Source organism: Corythoichthys intestinalis, chromosome 10 (genome assembly GCF_030265065.1).
Source record: "Corythoichthys intestinalis isolate RoL2023-P3 chromosome 10, ASM3026506v1, whole genome shotgun sequence".
NCBI lineage: Eukaryota > Metazoa > Chordata > Actinopteri > Syngnathiformes > Syngnathidae > Corythoichthys > Corythoichthys intestinalis.
The window spans coordinates 46,906,384-46,929,172 of NC_080404.1; the positions used below are offsets into that span (position 1 = coordinate 46,906,384).

A 22,789-nucleotide genomic window follows, 5' to 3' on the forward strand; every position below is an offset into this window, starting at 1 on the left:
AAATCCTTGAGAAGTAATGGTAGCTGAGGGCAACCATACATCGAATCTCATAAACAAACGAACCCGTTCAAACGATACAGAACAAAATGTTCATTCATAGTGTAATTACAAAAACCTAATTTCGGTGTCTCGCAGTGTTTAAGCGCTAGTGTTTCATTTTGCAGTACGGTAAGTGGAGATGGTTGGCATGCCAACTCAGGACGATTTCTCCCGTCTTTATAGACAACTTCACTCACGGATTGTGATGTGCCACATCACTTTTGTGGTCATATGTGCCACATCGTCGCTGATCGACGGTAAATAAACAACTAAACAGGTGGTGGCGGGTTGAACAGCAAGTCCCACAGGATTCCTTGAACGTAAGGCAATAAACGCACCACAAAACTGGAACTTTTACTCAAATCCTTCAACAACACTCCGATTGAAGAAAACACGAAACGGCCAGTCACGAATGTCAAAACACAACGAACTTGCACATTTATAAAAAGATACTTACCCAAACGGTGTGTATGTTGGTCAGAAGAAGCCCCCACTGTTATAACAAACTGGCGAATATATCATTATGGCTTGATGTCGTGCTATCGTTTTCCGAAATTCAGTGAATTAATCGATTATCTTAATTCATTTCTTCGAGGGAAGAAAAGTAAACAAGATCGGAGAAGCACGATTGTCGGCTTCTTTCCATTACTTGGTTCCTTTCCCGACTTGGCTGCGTTTGCCACTTTGTGGAACTTTTTTTTTTTTTTTTTTTGTGAAGACAGAGCAAGACATCCGCTAAAGCCCTTTCAAAACAAATGCAAGATTTATCAAAATTTTGTTGACGTGCCTCGGAAAGGATTTACAGTGACGATCATTATTTGAAATACGTGCTTAGAAGTCATAAATTTCCAATAATCTTAATTTTGTTTTCATCCGATGGGATGATTCTAAATTAAATCGTCATTGTCAGGACAGGAAACAAAGACGCACCGATTAAGTATTTGATTAGATCTTATTTTTTTTTCAAATAAGTGTTTTTTGTTTGTTTGTTTGTTTTTTTCATTTTTGAAAAATAACTCACTGCCAAAGACACGAATGATAAATTTAAGTTGACTTGAGTTTAATTTATTATTATTTATTGTAAATGTATTGTAAATTCCTGTAGTGAACCAACTAGCAAACCTGTGCTCAGTCCCGCCGCCTTGAGGGCAGCAGTATGGCTGCACACAAATAATCAGAGGTGGGTAGTAACGCGTTACATGTACTCTGTTACATTTACTTGAATAATTTTTTTTTTGAAAAATATACTTCTAAGAGTTTTATTAAGCCATACTTTTTACTTTCACATGAGTAGATTTGTGAAGAAAAATTTGCTACTTTGGGCTACACAAAAGTTACATTTTTCCTCTTTATTCTACATGGTGTCCATAAAACAGTGCTTCTCAATTATTTTCTGTTACGCCCACCCCAAGGAAGACGTAAATGTTTCGCGCCCCCCCAAACTCTGCCGCCACTGTAAATAGTATCATTTGTCTATATTACTATTATAAGTACGTCTCTGCCTCACATTGTCCTTTTTTCTATTAGAGAAAATAACAGAGATTAACTTATAAAGTATAACTTTAATAACATTGGTTTGTTTGTAACAGAAAAGACTTAACGCGCATCAATTTGCCTGAATTAAAAAAAAAAAAAGTCACATCCAAACTGTAAAAATACACACAAGGTCCATTTTTGACCATTTCATACTGAAAAATAAAATCAGTAAATAATAACAATTTCAAATTGATTAGAAACATTAACTCATGAGGACAATATGCCAAAAAAAATTGACCGAAAAAACAAAACTGAATAGAAGAAAAAAAAAAAAAGCGTCTTTGGACAGAAGGACAGTTTTTTTTTTTCGCTGCTCGCTGCTCACAGTATAACTTCCAGTTTGCAATGGTGTGGGGTTATTTTTGCACTGAGCATGCTAACAGTGCTCACTGGTTTACTGATATAACACTGACAAAGCGGGACGATTGTTGGCAATATTCGGCTTGTTTTCGCTGAAAAACAGCCAAGCGGTTTATCAATGAGATTGGGGTCTAATGGCTTTAAGTGGCGTCTTAACTGATTTGGCTTCCGGCTGTCCACTATAATCATTTTTAGACACAGTAAACAGTGGTCTTTCCTCATCGACTACTGTATTAAATGTCAAAGCCAAAAGGCAAACGGCCCGAAAAAAGCGCATTCTTGGCGGCCGAGGGAGAACCGTAGGTGAGGGCGGTCGTCGTGACGATCCCAAGCCGAAAATGGCACCCTCTCGGGCAGACACGTGAGACCCGGAGAAGACAGTGGGTCGCTGCGTGAGTCTGGCCGGAAAACGGCTTTCGAAAACGGCGCGCAGCTCTTCATATTGCGCTTCTGTGTGTTCTTGCTTACTTCAAAAATACTGCGCGCACTTTGAAAATGAGAGCGCCACTGCCACCCACTGAGTGGATGTGCAAGTACACTTTATTCTAGTAAGGCAAAAAAAAAAAAAAAAAAAAAAGCATGTTCCCCGAGGTCACATGCGCCACCCCTGGCATCGCACTATTTGAGAAGTACTGCCATAAAGTCTCTTTATCATTTAAAAAAATTATTAAAAATGCAATTGATTAGATATTTTATTCAGATTTGTTCTATTGTATTGTGTTCATTAAAGTTTTTTTTTTAAATCAAATAATTGGTCCATTTTTCTTCGAGTCATCCATTTCTGCAAATGTTTACCTTGACCTTTTAACTGAATACGTGGCACCACAACTGAATGACCTTCAACCAACCATCATTTTTCAGACGGATGGTGCACCACCACATTGGGGGCTGCATGTTCGTGGGTTCCTCAATCAGACATTTCCAGACCGATGGATTGGAAGGGATGGGCCAATTCCTTGGCCGCCACATTCACCAGATATCACTCCCCTGGACTTCTTTCTATGGGGCTATGTTAAAGATATCGTGTATCGAACAAATATAAGGGACATTACTGACCTTAAGCGAAGGATTACTGATGCCATTGGCACAATTGATGAGGCTATGCTACAGCGGAATACAATAGAACAAATCTGAATAAAATATCTAATCAATTGCATTTTTAATAAATTTTTGAAATGGTAAAGAGACTTTATGAACACCCTGTACATATTAGGTTTATTATTTTTTGCCTGCAATGCCAAGAATAGCTTTACCAATTTCACCAACAAGATGTCGCAACAATAATCACGACTCCATTACACCAATCTGACGCAAGCTTGCCGTTCTATGATAACACCAGCCTGTTAAATCATACGGTGTCTTTAAAGCACCGTAAAAAATTAAGTATTTAACATTGATCGCTGCCCTCAACGTGACTTGAAAGCGCAGACTTAAAACTCTCCCAGTTTTTATTTGGCACCAATTGACCACGGAAAATCGGAGATATCCTATTAATGTCATAATAGTAACTATGAAGGAACTATTCACTATTCAAGCTAGGAACTATTTTCTCCACTAGAGGGCACTCATGGTCTTTGGACGAATAGTGCTTCATTTCTTTCGGGGTTTCTTCTCTCACTAGAATTTTTTCTATAGCTTAATATGGTTATGTAAGGGGTTATTGTACAGTATCATAACAACAGTTCATATAGATATGTTTGTGCTGAGAAAAAAAGTTTTTAAAAAAAAGGCAGTTACAATGTTACTCATTACTTTAGTATTCTTTTCACCCGATACTAAGTTTTTTACTTGTACTTGAGAACACTTTAGGATGACTACTTTTACTTTTGAGTAATATTATTTTGAAGTAACGCTACTTTTACTTAAGATATTTGGCTCTGGAAAAACCACTGAGACAAAATACTGCGAGAGGGTTGCATAGTGTAGTTATTTTCCCTGAGGAACCCCTCATATTTTTACCAATTTTGAATAGTATTCCTTTCCGCACCGATCGCTGAGCCCTCAAAAATAGTCGTTAAATTAATGGGAACTGGTTGGCAACGGTTGAAACAGGGATTAAAATCGACAATCAATTCCAATGCAGACATGCTCACATGTTAATCAGGCATTTAGTGAACAAAATTATTTCCATTTGTTTTGATAACTTTATTGCGCCGCATAACATTCATGCAGTCAAGTACAGTATCCACATTTGTAGGCTTATTTTAATAGCAACAAAATTTGACCTATTTTTTAACCAATTATATTTGTTACTAATGACCAAAATGAACATTGGTCACAAGAACATTTGAAATAAGTGAAACAAAGGGATTTTGAAAACCCTTTATGTAATATTAGGCGTTTGTGCATAACATTATGGTTTGTAAACTGAGGAAGTAATTTTTAACTGAAAGTCCCTTTTTCCATCCTCATTGTTGAGTAATACTGTACACTTCACACAAACATTCATGTGTACATTTACACACAATTTTTAAGTATACATGTTTTACACTGTTGACCAGTCTGAGCAAACATGCTGAAAATGCAAGGATTGATAAGGCCTTCTCCACTTGCTGTTTAAACGACTGTGGACTGTACTGCAATGTCCCAAACAACTATCTTCAACTAGTGTAGTGACGGCTTTGATTAAAGCCAGCTTGGTTGTAGTTCTGGCCGCCATGTTGAAAATACTGTTCAAACTGCCCTCCTTGGTTAAAATTCTGGCCTCCTCTCCCTCCCCAGCCTCCTCGGCCTCCTCTTCCCCTGCCTCCTCTACTGCCGCCTCTCTCTTGGTGCCAGTTTCCATTCTGGTGGTAATTGTCATTGTAGCCTGAATGGTGGCTGGACTCCTGGGGGCCTCCTTGATTGTTCCCGCCTCCTCTGTAAGCACCTCTCGTTCCGCCTCCCCCCTGATGAACCCCTGAATCTTGATACTGGCCCTTGTTGTAACCACCTCTCCCTCCTCCACCTCCGTCCCCCCAGCCTCCTTGTATCCTACCACCTCTGCCTCCTCCCCTGCCGCCCCTTTCTCCTCCACCCCTCTCATAGCCCCCCCGGTTGCCTTGGGAATAATGATCATAACTGCCTCTGCTGCCACCGTGCCCACCGCCACCATAGTGTCCACTGCTCTGGGGGGCATCCTGCCGCTTTTGCCATGAAGGCATTTCTGGAGGTGGAGGCTCAATTTCACAGGGACGGCCTCCTCTGTCTGGCACTCGCCCCATTAAAACCTAGGGGGAGCAGATAACATTAAATCGCATCTGCAAAAATGACTTCCTTTTTTTTTTCCCCTCTCCCAATATAACAGAACATACACGCACAAAAACATCACACAGCTTTTTGCAGCAGATTGAAAAATGAAAATTGTCTCAACATAGCTTGTTTTGCCCCCCCCCCTAAATTCCATACATTGTATTGCCAGCTTGTGCCAAACTGCGCTATAGAGTAGAGGTCGAACGATACATCGTCGGGCCGATATATGGACTTTTTTTCCAAAATCAGCAGATCAACAAAAAGAATCAGCAGATAAAAAAAGATTTTTATCAGGCTCTCTGCTGACTGATGGTAGGACCCCAGAAAGACCCTGCAGCAGCTTGGAGGCTGGCTGCTATAGGATGCTTCAGGCTTGTCTGGTAATAGGCACGTGCCGGTATGAGATTTTGATGGTACGATAACCGTGAGTAAAAATACCACGGTTTCACAGTATAGCTCCAAAATGTGTTATTTTGAGATGTATGGGTTGAAAAAAAAAAAAAAAAGAATTATAAAAAAACTTTTCCATTGAACAGGATTTTTTTTTTCAGAACATATTTGCGAATTGGAACATAATGTTAAATAAATTCACAACAAATAACAAATATTTAAATAAAATTAAAATAGAACTTATAGACTATACCAGAGCCACAGCTCAAGTTGCTCAAGATTAGAGGAAGAACACAGTAATTGCCATAAAAAAAGTAAAAACGCTTCTAAAATAAATTAAAATTTATACTGCATGACTTTTTTTGAGGGGGAGGGTGGCTCAAGTGAAGTTTCGTCATTTTCAGCCACTGTGTCAACTCTAGTCTACATGATGTCATGCCTTTGTGTTAAAAAGAACAAAGAATTCATGAGTTAATAAGTTAGTTAAAAATGTATAAGTTAGTCAAAATGTAAATATTGTTGTGGAAAGGTTTCATCTAAAAAAAATAATTGAGAGCGCGACCTTTCCTCATCCAGCGAACGTGGATTTGTGCTTAGAGCAAGATCATCTTTCGCCATTAGCGATCTTTTGACGCTATCCTTTTTTCCCCTTCATTCAAGCTTGTTTCTCACTCAGTGGCTGGAGACGTAAAACCTCGAGGAAGTTGCTCTCCTAGCTAAGCCTAGGCTAACATTCGTCTTTCTAAGTTTTTAGTTCGATTATTGAATTTAAAGGAAAATGTGTGCTTTGTTTTTGGCTAACTTTTTCATGGTGCTAACCTGTTGAACCTACTCACAAGTGGAAAAATACAACTGTACAACGTTTTAAATGTATTCATTTTGTATATTTCACACACCACAATTTGAGAGCTCAGTAAATAGAAGAAAAGTACGCCTTGTGTTTGGAGTGTTTGTTTTTGGGTTCGCCGGCTGTTTAGCAGAATAGCGTCACTGACACACACAGCAACAAACAGGGGAAGGGATGAGCGCTGCCGCGCCAAGCCACTTCTGGCTGCATTTTTGACACATGAAAAATAGACAATACCGTACCTACGGTCTGACTGAAAATTTTAGTGGTTTTTAAAACCGCGAGGTTTTCACACCACTGTAAACCGTGACACTGGTAACCGGCACATGCCTAGTTTGTAAATATTGTAAGATGTTTTTTATCTTGCATGCAATGTTGGTTTGGCCTTTTAAGGTGTTTACCGAGTGATCCTCACCCTCTAAATGTAACTCGAAGCGTTAGCGTAACATCCGCGTTAGCATTAGCTTTAGCAAGGGGAGTATCCTCTTAGACTATCTTTTTTACATCTCATCGTGAAGTCCGGGTGGGTTTAATTATTTGAAAATTATGTACTGTTCTTGCAGAATGTGTAGAATTATAAAAAACAAATGCTGGGTTCATTGGTTTGGTAGCACTCAATCAAATTAATCCTTTAAGTCTCAGGTCATCATGGTAAATTTGCAGCTTTTATGAAACGCCTTTGATAATTTGCGTGCTTTAAAAAAATTTAAAAAGTATATCGGCCTCAAATATCGGCTTACAAAATCGGCTTTGGATATCATCTGAATTTTTTTTTAGATTTCGGAATTAGCATCGGCATTTGAAAATCTCATATCCGTCGACCTCTACTATAAGCAGTCTTATCAGGTCTGTTAAGAAAAAACGGACAATTCACTTAAGGTTCACATTTATCTTACTGATTTACTGACCTTATTAATGGCGCAAGCTGTCTTCTCTCTCAACCTGCCAAAGCTTGTGCGTGAAATTTTCGAGAAGTCTTGTCGAGCTGCAAGAAGGTGTGCAACTGATATTTTGCTTTTGGTAACAAGGGCGGAACGTAGAGGCTGATAAACTTTAGCCAAATTCCCAGCATGCGTCTGCAGTTGAAAAGAAAAGATTCTTAATATCATTTCATTTGAGGACAACTAAACCAAATAGCAAAGCCTGAATTTGTAATGTTGTAATTCAAGGGTATTGCATACCTTTGCTCTATCTGACCAACCAAAAGACTGCACTGTCACATCCAGACGTTTCAACAACATCTTCCTTCTCATTTCATACTCATTTACAAGTGCTTGGTTGATGGCTTCAATTTTCTCCTGTCAAAAAAAAAAAAAAAAAAAAGTTTAACGTTATACTTTAGTGAGTATATTGTATTCCTTCCTCAAAAAGTAATTCAAATTGTCATGCAGTTACCATGTGCACAGGGCCGAAAGGTTTCTTCAACAAAGGCTCTCCGATATGATTTGGTGGTACTCGACTGACGGCTTCTTTCAGCTACCATACAAGACAGAAGACACCATGAAGTGTGAGAACACATCTTAGCAATAGCGGCCGAGAAGTGTCAGGCGAACTGCCAATTCGCCAGCAGTAGACATAATGATTACAACTCCTGCTGCCGCGTAACGACAACTTATCATGTCACATCCCCCCATTTGTAGAGCTTGAAAACATAAGTTACAGAAATTCGCTCACAAATTTATAGTTTAGAATATATTGCTTTGTGACCATCTCTACAGTGGCAGCAGAGGGCGGGAGTTGGTAGTCCTTATGTCTACTTCCGAGTCATTATTTTGCATTTGTGCTGTGGCTTTTTGCAGTTGTGTTGCGAGCAATTTGCATTCGTGTTGCGGGCAATTGGGGTATGTGTCGTGGCTATTTGCAACCATGCTTTGGGCAACTTGCTCGTTATTTTTTCTTCTGCAAAGCGTTTGGAATTATGTGCATGTTGTTGTAATTTTCATTTGTGCTTTTTTTCTTTTTACAAAGAGTTTGGACTTTGCAGGTCACCTGACACTTCTCAGCTACCGCATTATATATCACACCATAAAGCAGGAATGGGGATATGTAAATCATGTAGATTACTTGTGATCAAGACACAAATAAAAACAGAGTTGTAACTTGAAGGCATAGCTTGATGGCTAAATTATGAATGAAGAAGTTGCAACTGCTCCAAATAGCCACTGATGGCACTTAGTCCCTATATAGCGGCTTCGTTTTATTTAGCAATTAAAAAATGTGTGCATATTCTATTTTGCCAAACAGACCTTCTTCTCGATGCCACTGAAGAACTGGAACATCGCAATGTTGGCTGGAGGCTTGGACATGCCAAGTGCCATGCAGATGCCCTTCAGTTCTTGGAAGGCAGGGCTACCAGACTCCTGGGCTTTCTTCTGGGGTCTATTTATCAAGATCATCCTTGAAGCCTCCAGCTCCGAAATCAGAAAAGCTGAGAAGTTACATATGGTTATTATTTCAGTCAATTAAAATGTTTACTTTGCTTTTGCAAATAGTTCCCTATGGTCTAGTAGTTACTAGACCTTAGTACACAATAGTCGTCTCAAATTTTAAAAAGTTAACTTCACACAGACACACACAACCATTCAGAGTTGAGTTTGCTTTTGTTTTTTAGTAAGATCCATCTACCCTTATTCTGCTGTGACAATAGCGTACCGCACGAATGCCATTTTTGACCGTACATCACCATCTTAACCAGGAAGTGGGTCAACATAGACACGCCCTCGCATACAAACTGTTATTACTGTTTGTTTTCTGACGGTAATCTTTCAAAAAAGAACATGCCAAGTAAACACTACTGCTATGGAACTTGTAGAAACGACTCTAGACATTACAACATATGAAGGAAGTTTTCTTCATACGTTTCCCAAAGCAAAAAAACTCTGGAGGAAACAATGTGAAGAATGGATCAAATTGCACGGACGTCAGAAGACCAGTTTAACGCCAGCAAGGTGAAGCTATTCAACTTCATACGCAGTAAACATTTTGTTGGGTGCCATGGCCCTACAGAGGACAAAGAGGTAAGCCATTTTGATATTATTACTTATTTTTTAGTGTGGCGTTTTGCCGTGCAACTTCTGACTATGACCTGAAAAAAATTAAAATAGTATTTGACTGACAATGTTGTTACCTTTTCTGTTGTAAAAAACAACTTTAGTAAAAGGGGAAGTGTAAATAAATTATATAATTAATACTTGTTACAAATGAAAAAATTAAGTGTTCGTTGGCTGTCACTGAGTAGCATTTGCGATCGCTCCACAAAAATAGCAATATAAATTTACCCCCATGAACGGTGAGAGACGTAAGACAACCAGAGGATATAATATATATATGAAAGACAGGGCATATGGTGGTAAAGGGTAGATTGTTGAAACAGGAGAATGTCATCGTCAGTGGCGTAAGGCAATGCACACAAGAAAAAGGTGTCGATAAAAAAGCTACCTCTGGATCAGGTCGGTTCTTTTTCCTGTCTTTTTCAGCCCTCCACACTCAAGCATCTCTTTAAAGGGCAGCTGAAGAGCTTTTCGGATTTTGGTGTAATTTTACTAATATAAACTTTGGACGAGTTCGTCATAACAACCATGTCATTATTAACTCGTAATTACAAGGATATTTTGCGTTTTGTTTTAGTTTTTTTGCACTCGTGTTCAGAGTGGTGGCGAGGCCCCCTGGAAGTTAAGTCATCAGGTAGCGGTCGGCAGGGCAGCGCGTCCCTCGTTGCTAAGGTGTTGCTATGGCCATAACTCAAAAACTACGCGGTCAATTATTTATTTTTTCATGTGACTTTTTGAGACAGCGAATGATGCATTTAATACAATTCAACAGAGTAAAACACTGAAGAACGAAATCCGAAAAGCTCTTCAGCTGCCCTTTAACTGAACATTTGTATATTCTTCCACATCTTTACCAGTGAATTTGGCATCCAAGGACATCATTTTCGGACAGAATTGGTAGGTTTAACTCAGTAAACATCTCGTTCATTCACTATTTCCATGCATTTACTTTGAGGGACAAACGGGAGGTTGACCCGCCTAGCAACAATTGCTAACGTCATGAATATTAGAGAGCAAAAGTGACATGTTGCTTGCGGTACGCCACTGTGTGTGAGCTTCTCAACAACCAATTGTTGGCTGGATTTATATTCCAGGACTGGACTCATGGAAGATGTTTTGTTTGTTTTGTTTTTTTAAATTGAAAAGGTGTCACTAACATGTACAGTAATGTAAGCTTAGATATATAATACTGAAGTCATACAGAGCAGCAGCAGACAGTCATTCTTGCTGAGAAGTCTTCGGGTAACATCTCCACTTGTGAGGGCAGAGTAAGGGCAAGCGACCTCTGACAACAAACCACTCATCTCCAGCTGAAAGCCCTCTGCTTCACTTGGACCTGCAAGAAATTGAAAATATTTATGCGTTGCAAACAAATATGTATAGGACTGTCTGAATGATTTAAATCAATTGCATTTTATTCAAACTCATTGGATATAATTTTATTTTAAGATACTATTAATGGGCAAGTGACGATCAAAACAAAATAAATCGTGGGATTTGAGAGCAAGTGTAGCTATTCTAAAGAAACATTTGAACTCTTACAGCTTGTGGCATGGACATTCTCCTCCAGTTTGGTGTAAAGTCTGAGCTCCGAGACAATCCAAGCACAGAGCTTTGTAAACTCCGGCGAGGCAGCCCCACCATTCACAGCTGCGTCCAGAGCCCCGTCCTCCATCAGTGGGCCTTGATACCTTCAATAGCACACTTATCATTACAATTCAATTCAAGCCAGGTCAGCACACCTCGTTTTTTTTTTTTTATCATTAAAATAAATAGATAATGCACAGCAACAGAAAGCGCCTTAGCAAAGATATGCTGCTAGAATTGACACCCCCCCCCCCCCCCAAAAAAAAGGGGGGCTTAGGGGGCAGCTGCACTGACTTAGAGCAGTTTCGTTTCACGAGAAACAATAGCGAAAGATGTGATAGATGGCTTCTCATTAACAGGTATTGCGACATTACAAAGCCCATGAATTAGCTTTACGTTAAAATGACTGTCAAACGGACTTTAGCCGAAACACCGGGTCAGCTGTTTAGCTTCAGCCCACCACGTCACAGTGCTAAATAGAAAAAGGCATGGCTAGGAATTGAAATTCCCACTGCACATTACTTGATAAAATTACTAGTTTTTCCCCCCTCGACTTACCCTAAATCCTCAAGCGCGACAATAATATCATTTTCCATGGTAATAATTCTTGCGTTCGCCCTAAATCGAGTGAATATCAAACACACTGAAGTGGGCCAGTTGCGCTTAACGGCGTGTGAGTTCTTCTTCGCTGGAATTATTGCGGCTCAGCAATGTAACGAACTTACGAAACACCGCCATCTTGTGAATGAATGGCTCTAATGTTCTTCACCTTTTTAGAAATCAGTGGTGTTACCAGGATGCCAGGTGTAGGTGGGCATTAGTCTTACCTGGGGGGGCTTAAAAAAAAAAAAAAAAAAAAAAAAACGCTACAATGCTCAAGTAGGTTGAATTCCAGCGTAGGGCTACTGCACCTTAAAGTTAAAACCATAGGCGGAGTTTGACTTTTGGGGCAAGAGGGGCACAAAATGTTGATGACCCCGACACGCAGTGTCAGCAATAAAATTAACTTACAAGAAAATTTATAATAATAAGTTGACAGTGATTCTTTTTTGTTTCCCATCATTCTTGAGGGGAATTCTAAATCAGGCTGCTTAGGCAACACTTTTCGCCAAGATCGTAATTCGTTGAATATGGTACGCCCACCGGAGTCGTGCCAATGTAGTTACCCCAGTCAAAAGTTGTATCCCTTGGGCAGAGTCATATGGAGGTAGATTTGTGTCTTTATTATTCAATCAAAAAAAGTTGCTTCAATAAAAAAAGTTGCTACAATAAAAATATGTTTTCAACAAAAAAAATGCCCCTTCGATAAAAAAAAAAAAAAATGTCAATGCAAAAATACATTTGAAACTCAGAAAAATGCATGTGAAAGCTATTTTTCTTTTCTTTTCTTTTATTCTTTTATTTTATTTATTTTATTTATTTTTTTGACTGGAGTCAAGTTTTTTTATTGAAGCAACTTTTTTGATTGAAGTAATGTTGATTTGTGTCTTGGCCACATTTTGGCTAGGACCTTTTTGTATTTTTTATTCATTCAAAAAACAAAGTTGCTTCAAAAAATGTATATTTTCAAAAAGAAAAATCAATCAAAAACAGAAAAAATTCAATTATAGAAAACGTTTTTGAATGCGAAAAAATATTTGAGATTGTAAAATTTGCATTTGAATAACTTAATTTTTCAATGTAAAAGTTTTCTTTGATTGAAGCAATCTCTTTTGTGTTTGGGCCATATTATAGGTAGGACATTTGTGTCTAAATCATTCAATTCCCCAAAAGAGTTGCTTCAATCAAAAAAATTATTATTTATTATAAATTATTTTTAAACGGATCATGTGACGAGCACCTTAGACAGCTGCTTAAAAATAATTTTGACCCATTATAAAAATATACTTTTTTTTTTTCATTTCATTCATTTTTGCATGCAGGTGACAATGTTTTTTTTTTGTAGGTAACCTATTGTGGTTCCTCTGTTTTACTATTATTATTATTATAGTTATTCTTTGTTCCGCAGCCCCTTTGAGCTCGATCTGACCCCTTTAGAATGCTTCAAAATGCACCAAAATCGGCAGGCAGGTCAAGACAGGTGCAATCTTTGATACCTTGTAAAGACAAATTCCAAATACACTATGTAGCGCCCCCTAGCAGTAATTGTTTGTCCCGCCGACTCTTTGAGCCCTACTTTGACCCCCTCAGAATGCTTCAAAACTTACCAAACTCAATAGCCTGGTGAACACTGGTGAAAACTTTGATAAAATGTAAAAAAAAAAAAAAAAAAAAAAAATCAAAATATGCGTACATGTGTGTAGCGCCTCCTAGGAACAAAAAACAATATTTCATTTCTTTTTCTTTTTTTTTTTAGGTGAAAGAGGAGGTAACAACACAAAGGTTAAAACTTAGAACACATCAGTACTATATGAATGGGATACCATACGCGGTGCCCAGACTGCCGTTAGATGGGCAGAGCATGTCCGAGGGTGGGCACTGCCCCCTGGTAACGCCCCTGTTAGAAATAATAATGAGGTTCCAAAACCCAAACACATTTATTGTTAATAACCACACAAAAATTGTAATCCTCAACAATTTCAACGTTAGCACTTTTAAATCAATGCCACTGTCGGAGATAGACGTCCAATTAAGTTGAAACTTGGAGAAGCTGTTAACCCTTGAGAGTCGAAGGACGCGCCGGCGCGTCCTCAGCGCACGTCGTCTTTGAAGCGCCCTCACGTTTTAATTACGTCACCCACATGCCGTTGGTTGGTCTCGTTTTAAAGTGCGGAAGTTGCGGTTTACTCTCGTTATTATTTGAAGTCAATCGACCAACTAAAACGTGAGATATTGTCATTTAAGTTTTATAGTTTTATTGTCCTCTCAAAAAAACATTAAAACGCTGCATGGATCATTTGTTTATGTCTATATTTCCATCATTTCTTGTCCTTTTTCAAAACAGAAGCTCCATGAAAAAAACACAAATCAAACGAACCCTTTCGAAGTCACAGTGGAAGCACAAAATGCGTTTTTTAAATAAATATAACTGCCGTGCGAGGTTCCACCGAACGAGAGGGAGGAGTGTTCTGAAGCAGCGAGGTGGCGAGCGACGGCCGTGTGGCTCGATCAGCGACTTTGTGTGACTTTGAGAATGAACGGAAAACTAAATTTAGCGCAGGCAATTGTGCTTTTTGATCAACTTGAGGAAGAGGATGGTCCAAATTCGTCATCATCGTCTTCTTCGGAAGAGTCCTCGAGTGAAGATAGTGACGGATTTGAACACGTGGGTGACGCCATCGACGAGCAGAGGTAAGCAAACTCACTTTTTTTTTTTGATGCTGAAAAAGTTTCTTTTGAAAGTTTCTTTTGATATTGCAAGACAAAGTTAATTCTGATGCAATATAAGTGTGTGTTTGTGTATATAATAATAAAATGTGCATATCAGATCAAAGTCGTACGTGCACTGTGTGTATCCAAGGCAGGAATTTATAATTGTGGTGTTCTTCTTTCTATATGAAGATTAGGGATGTAGCACATATTCAGCTATGGTATTCTTTCTATTGTCATATATATAGATTTCCATTATTATTTATTGCTGTATATATATATATTTTTTTATACTTTATTATTTTCATAAATACTGACTTTTTTTCATGTACATTTATAGTGACAATGAAAGTAAAGTGAAATGAAAATGGAAGGGCGGAAGGGTGGAAAGAGGACCGACACCCCATGGAAGTGTGGGCTGTGTGATGTCGCCCTGTGTCTAATTCCAGGACGAAACTGCTTTTCGGAGTGGCATGCCTGAAAAAAAATTAACTTGTTTATTGTAAATATTTTTGAAAATACTTTTTTCCCCCCAATGTTATATATATATATAAATATTTTCCCACAATCAGTCTTCTCAATTTGTGTATATAAATGTGTGTTCAAGAAGCTTGATTGTGTGTACATAGTTTTCATCAAGTGATGGGCCGCAATACCTAAACTCATAAAGAGATGGCCTCTAAACACTTTTTGTGTTAGATGGTATATATTTTTTCACTGTTCTGCCTGCTGTATATAACCTGTTTTGACTAGAGCATGTATAAAGGCAAAAAACGCCTATGGCTATACCTGTTGTTTATGTTGAATTGTCAAATATAAGACTATTTATTCTAAATTTTTTTGGTTGAATGTTCATCCTAACATGTTGAATAAATATTACAAAGTTTCAAAACGGTTCGTTACGCATGTTTGGTTGTCAATTGGACATCAATATTAAAAACTTTGACAAAACGATTTTGGAATTTTTGGTCTTTTTGGGCCCAAAATGATGATTTATAATTGGTCAGTGAAGGAAACAACAGTTTGGACATGAAGTTCAAGGTGTCACAAAAAAAGGGACCAAACCATTCATTCATTCATTCATTTTCCATGCCGCTTATTCCTCACGAGGGTCGCGGAGGTGCTGGAGCCTATCCCAGCTAACTTCGGGCAGTAGGCAGGGGACACCCAGGCCATCGTAAACAATTCTTTCTTTGAAATATAAAGGCAACTTCAAAGGCATGCAAAATCAGACAAAATAGGCCCAGACCTTAAAGGGTTAACAAAACAGCAGGTTGTAGTAATTACAGCGTCTTGTGTACGCTTAAAAACGACGGTATTTTACTGAATAGAATAAACAGCCCACTTAAAATATAAATAACACAGTACCCTCCTATCCTGTAGGGAGCAGTGTTGTGAATTGCGCTCCGGTTTATACGTAGAAAAAGAGTCTGTTGTTGGCTGTCGTGTGTGTCTTGTGCTCAATGCATTTGCAACTGCGCAATTGATAGACTTGTAAACTTCAAATGTTTTCCGTTTGAGCCAACGCGTCTCGTCTTTTATTGCTTGATCAAAACACTATAATGTACCGACCCAATCAAAATCCGTGTAATCGGCCATCCTTCGGTAGGCCGTCGTCTCGCGGCCCACCGTTCAATGTGGGAGCTCCTGGTGTGCCGCTGCCTCCGAGACATTTACCTCCTGGACCGTCCGGACCATTTTCATCTTCAACGCCTCCGGGAAACCAATTTCTACACAGGCCTCCAGAACCCAGTTTTATGAATGTACGTACAGAACACGATGTTGATGTTGTTATCTTAGCTTAGCATAAGGAGAGACCCAAAGGTGTCTACTCTTTAGTGACCATAATACTAGCTCATGAACATGATAAATTATTTCAAAACACTTTACTCCATTAAAGTAACCTATAACCTGGATGACATGTTTAATGAAGTGATTTTAGGACGTGCAAAGCGGTAACAAAAAATACATCATAATGTGGCACCACATGGGTGCACTCCCTCCCTCAAACTAGAGTTCAGAATTAACCACCTTATGTTAAATGGGGGTCAGCAGTGCCTCTGATGAACCATAAATCAGTGATTTGTGTGCTCTTCTTGTCAGTTTCATAATCACATTTCATCTAGTGACTGACTTTATTTAAAAGTTCTTTATAGTTTGTCACTTTCAGTGTTGTTAATCTTACTTTTAAAAAGTAATTAATTACAGTTACAAATTACTTCTCCCAAAAAGAAATTGCGTTAGTAACTCAGTTACCTGAATGTAAGAGTACAGTAATTTTCGCATTATAAGGCGCGCCTGATTATAAGCCGCTACCCATCAAATTTGGCACGAAAATGGCATTTGTTAATGTTCATAGATAAGCCGCACTGGACTGTAAGCCGCAGCTGTCCTCAGTGTATTATGGGATACAGCACTTCTTTTGACAGCGGCATCATACGACTGTCATAAGACCAAATGAACCACCACCATAAAGCTTTACAGACAATTGGTTCATTGCTTCAAGAAGCTTCATTTGGTCATCACTGCTCCCTTGGGGGAGACAGTCCACCTCTGCTGCCACCTGCTATTAGCACTGTTGTTGTCCAACATTCCTCTTAGCATGCCCTGCAGCGCTACAGATGTACATAACAATCATAATTCATTTTCTGTGCTAATTATTTCTTCAGTTACGTTTCCAGTTGTTTCATTATTTGCTAGTTATGGTATTTGGTAACACTTTATTTGACTGTGGCGCCATCAGACTGTCATTAGACAATCATAATTATGACATAACACTGTCATGAGCATTTATGAAGGCTTATAACAGATGTCATCTAGTGTTAACCGGCAAATTATCTCCCTTATGCATGGATGTAAAAGATCCAAGCTGGACATAAATGGTGTTAGCGACATAATTTGCTGAATGACACTTAGTAACATAAACATTCAGTAACACCCATGATAGTCATGTCATTATTATTACGGTCTTATGACAGTGTTATTAAACTGCTGTTAAATAAAGTGTTACCTATTAACTAGAGCTGTCCCGACTAGTCGACATAGTCGACGTCATCGATGACGTAAATCCGTCGACGAGCACAACATCCCGTCGACGGTTAATGAAGGGTTTAAAAAAAATACATGCGTGGAAAGTTCAGAATGTCGGATGCTCTGTATGCAAGCGGGGAAAGCGGCACAAAGCCAAAAAAAGCGCACCAGAGTGTCCAAAACATTGACTTAGTTCAAAGATTGTGCCAAAAAAAGCGCACCAGAGTGTCCAAAACATTGACTTATTTCAAAGAAACAACGGAGGGTACACTCTTCTGTCCTGTCTGTTCAATGCCAAGCTTGGCTGCAGGTCGGCCGTGAATAAACACCTCAAGCGCCGTCACCGTTTGTAAATTTTTTATTTTTTTTTTTGTACACCAGAGGGTGCTGTCGCCTTACTGAATCATAATGTTTCATTGACAATGGGCCTATAAGTGCTATTAGTATTGTCCTTAATGCTAACTGAAAGGTTTATTTCATGTTATGGTTTATGGTATAGAAAATTATATAAGGTTAAAAGGTCATAAATATATACAGTATATACAGTGATTGCACTCAAGGGAGAGATTGTCAATGATAAGGTAATAAATTAAGGTAAAGGCAATTCATTGATATATAAATAAGGTTTAAAAGGAAAAAGGTGAAACGTTTTTGTTAATTTCTAATTGTGTTGTTTTATTTGTGTGCACCATAGCTCTTATGGTGTGATTACATCAAGGATGGAATAAAAGTTGTAAACCATCAGTTTAAGAGACCACCTTTTCAATCAGGGATGCTACACTAGTAGATTCTATCAGCGTTTGAACTAATTGTTTATTTGTGATTTATTGTTATTTATGTGTTTATTTATACTTTAATAAATAATTTAAGTGTTCCAATATGTTTTTTGTGAATTGATAAGCGTCAACAAAAATTTCATTGTTAAATTAGTAAACAAAAACAAAAGTTTAATTTTTTAAAAATTATTAGATTAGTCGACTAATCGTAAAAATAGTCGGCTGACTAATCGGGAGAGAATTAGTCGTTTGGGACAGCCCTACTATTAACCCAAGTAAATCAACAAATAAGCCGCAGGATTCAAAATGAAGGGAAAAAAGTAGCGGCTTATAGTCCGAAAATTACGGTAATTAGTTTCTTGCAAAGTAACTGGTGATAATTTTCATGCTTTTTTTTTCTCAAAAAAAAAGAAAACAAAAAAAAACAACAACACAATGTGAGGTTTAAAGGGTATTTTGGGACAAGCCCAATTCTTTACCCTAAACTTAACTCGACACAGGGGTATTGCTGATATTGCGATAACTAGATAGTAACCTTTGCTATGTGTGGAAGTCATTTAATGTTGTGAATCAACCGTTAAAGTTGTTAAAACTGCTCCTGTTATTGCATTAGTTCCCTTCTGTCTACTTTTGACGTGTAAGTTTTAAAACTATTTCATCATATAAAGGTAGATTTAAGTCAAGATTTTGCTGATTTAGGAGCATTTTAGACAAAAAGTTACTTAGGTTCGCTAGGAAGGTTCTCTACAACAGAGCCTTCCTGAGAAGGGTACTGCTTTAAGATGCCAGCTGTTTACTAACGCATCTAGTTCTTTATTATACATGTTGCTGATGCAACCGTGTCTGTCATTTGCATCTAGTTCTGTATATATTTGATATCTACCTAAGCATCATGTGGGCGTAGTTTTAAAGGCTATCGGCTACAGTCAGGTATTATTGGAGCCACCTAGCATAGTAGCATGGTATTTGCAACGGTGTCACCCTCCCTTGCCTCCTCCCCACTCCTGCTGTGCTCTCTCGTCTCCGTGAGTCGGTCTTTCTCAGACTTTTCTCGCGTCAGTCAACCAACATACGGTAGTTATCCACGCCTTTCCCGCCTCAGTAACGGTAACGGCGTTGCCAAGATGAGAAAAGTAATTAATTAGATTACTCACTTCTGAATAAAATAATGCCGTTAGTAACGCTGTTATATTCTAACGCCGCTATTAACAACACTGGTCACTTTTTTATTAGCTGTTGCCACCTCCGGCCTAAAACGTAATTGCAGCTGGTGCATGGTGTGCATACTTGTCACTATGTCTGAACGATATATCGTTTAAACATCGCCATCGCGATGTGCGTGTGCGCGATACTCCCATCGCAAGGACGTGCGATAGTTTTTATTTTTTTTTAATCCACATACGCCCTGCTTTCTGCTCTGCGCAGAGCCTCACACCCTCCCTCTCCCAGCTCTTTGAACCTCACAGTCACTGCAGCACTTGCTTATTAAAGTTAACGATGCTAGTATCTTTGATCTTGCCAAAGAAGCTGACATCACAGCGCAGTAGCTGTCAATCATCGTTTAACTTGTTAAACAGTTTCTGCAAGGAAGCCGCTTTGGAATGAATGTGTGTGTGTGTGGAGACGTTTGAGACATATAAATTAAATGCCAGAAGTGATCATGAGGAGTTTGTAATTTCAACATGTCCACCAAAAGTCACAGCTAAGGTAGATAAACAGAAGTATTTAATAAAGCCAAGCATTTTTCTACTACAGTACTTTATTCTTGTTCAAAAATGATTTGGTTGGACAGTTATGTTTAAAACTGATCATAATTATTACATTTGAAGTGCTTAAAACCATTTATTAATATACAGTGGGGAGAACAAGTATTTGATACACTGCCAATCCCATTGGCAGTGTATCAAATACTTGTTCTCCCCACTGTATATATACATTATGTATATCTATATATATATATATATATATTTATATATACGTTTTTTACATCATACTTTGGGGAAAAAAGTGAGAAAAAAACATGCCTTATATGTATCTCTTTCCAATGCTAAATAAATACATTGAGCACACACACAAAAAAATAAAAATTTGGAGGGCGGGGTGCGCAACTTCGCGGTTTTTTACTTATCGCGGCGGGTTCTGGTCCCCATTAACCGCGAAAAACCAGGGATCACTGTACACTGGTCATTGTGAGTCATCCAAAGTCTTTCCAAACAGCTATTCAAGTCATCTGGTGAAAATTTCTTTAAGAAAAAAAAATATATACGGTGGTACCTCTACATACGAAGTTAATCCGTTCCAGGACCTTGTTTGTAAGTCGAAATGGTCGTATGTCGAGCAGGATTTTCCCATAGGAATACATTATAATTCCATTAATTCGTTCCACAGCCCAAAAACCTTCACTAAATCCTTAAAAAATACTGCTGGTACTATTACAAATGGCAATTACACATAGCAAAACAAATAAATTATAAATCAAAATCGGAATAATAATAATAATAATAATTCCTGTATTAATGTAACGAATCGGGTTCTAATGTGGCGGACGTTTTTTGCTGACCCTGAACGCACCGCGGGGCTGACGTGCCAGAGACAGACCGGTGAGCTTGAGTTTCACTTTCACTTTGAATGTTTTCTTGAGAACACCGTCAATTGCGGCAGACAGAAGGTGTTTTTGTTTTGAATAAGTTGTGAAATAAATGATAAAAACGTGGCGAAGTTGGCGATTTCTCTGGAGATGTTACCACAATAAGAATTGTCAGCTTAACTTATAAAGACTGGCGAACGATGGTCGGAGGAGGACCGTGGAGATGTATTGTTGAGCCATTTCACGGATGCCCACCCTACGCTCATATTTTTCTGTCATTTGCATCTTCATTTAGAAGGTAAGCGTCAACTTTTTCCTTTTTTCACCACCTGTACCAACCTTTTCTGAAACCAGTGTTGATTTGTCACACAAGAAAATCCGCCGTGCATTCGTCTGCGGTGCTGCCATTGTCGTCGTATTTCGAGCATGTCGTCGGATGTAGAAACAAATGGCGAGTCAAATTTTACGTCGGATGTCGAAAAGTTCGTGTGTCGAAGCGATCGTATGTAGAGGTACCACTGTATTTCTTTTTAATATCGCAATATAATATCGCAAACCCCAAAAACATCGCAGCATTAGTTTTTTCCAATATCGTTCAGGCCTACTTGTCACCCATCAAATAAGCACCAGAAATGTAAAAATGACAAATTTGATTGTTTAATGTTTGTAAGAAGTCTTATGTGGGTTAGAAAAGTGCTTTTGCCAAGCTCAGTGTAACAGCCCTGCTGGCCCAGGGATGCACATGGACGTACATAGGCGCCGAACGCCCAGAGTGTTGGACTCGAAGACGATATTGAAAGGAAGAAAAAGGGCTTGTTGGGCATTCTCTGTTAAAATGTCACCCGGGGCTCTGTGTGGAGCAAGCATGCATGGTGTAAAAAAGTAATAACACTTAAAACTCCTTATAATACCTTTTTAAAAAATGACCAAGTGAAGGCTCCTATCCCGACAAATGGTAAGTTGATGAATTTGTAAGTCAAGATCCTTTTTTGATTGTGATATAAGTTTTGCTTACATGCCCTACCTGTCACCATTATGTCATGCAAAGTACTACTAACTTAAATTTTGAATACTCTCAGCCCCACTGCAGCTCATTCTCCATAGACCGTAGTACAGTGATTACTCTGGGAGGCCAGCAGCTTACCTCTCAGGCACCACCATCACACCTTTCAGTTTCCCAATGGAATTCCACGCCTGTTCAACACCATACACCAGACAACAGGTAAGAGGTCGTATCTGCGAGTGAAAATCTAAGCATTTTTATGATTCAACCGGCTGATCGATAATGTTTTTCAGTGACAGTGCAGGAGAGGAATTCCTGAGATGTATAGCTGCAAATAAACCTTTCCCAGACTATCTTCGAGGCAACATGGCATACAACCTGGCTGATGCGTTAAAGTCGGCCAGTATCCTGAAGGAAGCTATCAAATCGGACCACGTTTTCCAGAAGTGTTTGACCAGGAGCAAAAGTAAGAGCAAAAGTCCTGACCGTAGCCGCGGAAGATCTCGAGCCAAAAGCTGCAGGCGAAGTCGAAGCCGAAGCCGGGGAAGGAGCAAAAGTCGCATTCGTGGAAAAAGTCGAGCAAGAAGCAAAAGCAGGGCCCGCAGTCGAAGCCCAACGAGGAAACGTCACGCACGGAGCAAAAGCAGACCAAGGCGGTCATCATCAAGAAGTAGCAGTATGGACAGACGCCATGCCAAAGAAAAAAAGCAGGAAAGAAACCTGAGCCACATTGAAAAAAAAGTCAGTGACAGTTTTAGCACTGGTCTCATGGGCAGTAGTTTGTTAGAAGGACTTAAGATGGCCCTAAAGAACAAAGACACGGAAGATAAACTGCCTTCCCGCAGGGATGCAACACAAACTATTCAGGTAGATAATCTCATTTCTATATTTGCTCTGCTTTTATTTTTGTTGCTATTACTAATGATAAAGTTGCAGGCTTTTCATAATATACTTTATTTAGCTGATTTGATTTTGACAATTGTTGTCAACAATACTGATATTAAAAGCCTAAGTCTGGAACAAATGTCATTTTTTTTCCCCTTT

The 22,789-nt window shown here is 38.8% G+C and overlaps 3 protein-coding genes across 8 annotated transcripts in view; 1 reads left to right on the forward strand and 2 right to left on the reverse strand.

Moving 5' to 3' along the window:
• Nucleotides 1-734, reverse strand: part of rin2a (Ras and Rab interactor 2a) — a 64,781-nt gene extending 64,047 nt beyond the window's left edge. Inside the window, exon 1 of the mRNA XM_057848718.1 lies at nucleotides 497-734. The gene's annotated coding sequence lies outside the window, so the exon portion shown is untranslated. The remainder of the gene's footprint in view (nucleotides 1-496) is intronic.
• A 3,017-nt stretch (nucleotides 735-3,751) lies between these two features.
• Nucleotides 3,752-11,755, reverse strand: fam98a (family with sequence similarity 98 member A). Its single transcript, XM_057848525.1, has 8 exons — nucleotides 11,599-11,755; nucleotides 10,996-11,144; nucleotides 10,655-10,789; nucleotides 8,650-8,831; nucleotides 7,799-7,879; nucleotides 7,585-7,701; nucleotides 7,312-7,479; nucleotides 3,752-5,144 (listed from the first exon to the last, which is right to left on the reverse strand). The coding sequence occupies exons 1-8, from the start codon at nucleotides 11,634-11,636 to the stop codon at nucleotides 4,536-4,538; spliced, it is 1,479 nt and encodes a 492-aa protein (XP_057704508.1). The 5' UTR covers nucleotides 11,637-11,755; the 3' UTR covers nucleotides 3,752-4,535.
• A 3,990-nt stretch (nucleotides 11,756-15,745) lies between these two features.
• si:ch211-195b21.5 (uncharacterized protein DDB_G0287625) overlaps nucleotides 15,746-22,789 on the forward strand; it is a 35,601-nt gene continuing 28,557 nt past the window's right edge. For 5 of the 6 annotated variants that reach the window (XR_009064633.1, XR_009064634.1, XR_009064635.1 and 2 more), the window contains exons 1-3: nucleotides 15,746-16,112; nucleotides 21,822-21,964; nucleotides 22,039-22,612. Coding sequence is in view for 3 of the 6 variants with exons in the window: in XM_057848315.1 (XP_057704298.1) it covers nucleotides 15,912-16,112; nucleotides 21,822-21,964; nucleotides 22,039-22,612 (918 nt within the window). In the remaining 3 variants the exon portion in view is untranslated. Of the gene's footprint in view, nucleotides 16,113-20,139; nucleotides 21,698-21,821; nucleotides 21,965-22,038; nucleotides 22,613-22,789 lie in introns of those variants that run through there. The other variant, XM_057848317.1, reaches the window with a different exon arrangement.

Bases quoted from the DNA above. Each gene is read 5' to 3' on its own strand.
- fam98a (XM_057848525.1), bottom strand. From the start codon at position 11,636: ATGGAAAATGATATTATTGTCGCGCTTGAGGATTTAGG. The intron at 11,145-11,598 runs GTAAGTCGAGGG...GTGCTATTGAAG, and splicing joins GTCGCGCTTGAGGATTTAGG to GTATCAAGGCCCACTGATGG. The intron at 10,790-10,995 runs GTAAGAGTTCAA...AATTTCTTGCAG, and splicing joins GAATGTCCATGCCACAAGCT to GTCCAAGTGAAGCAGAGGGC.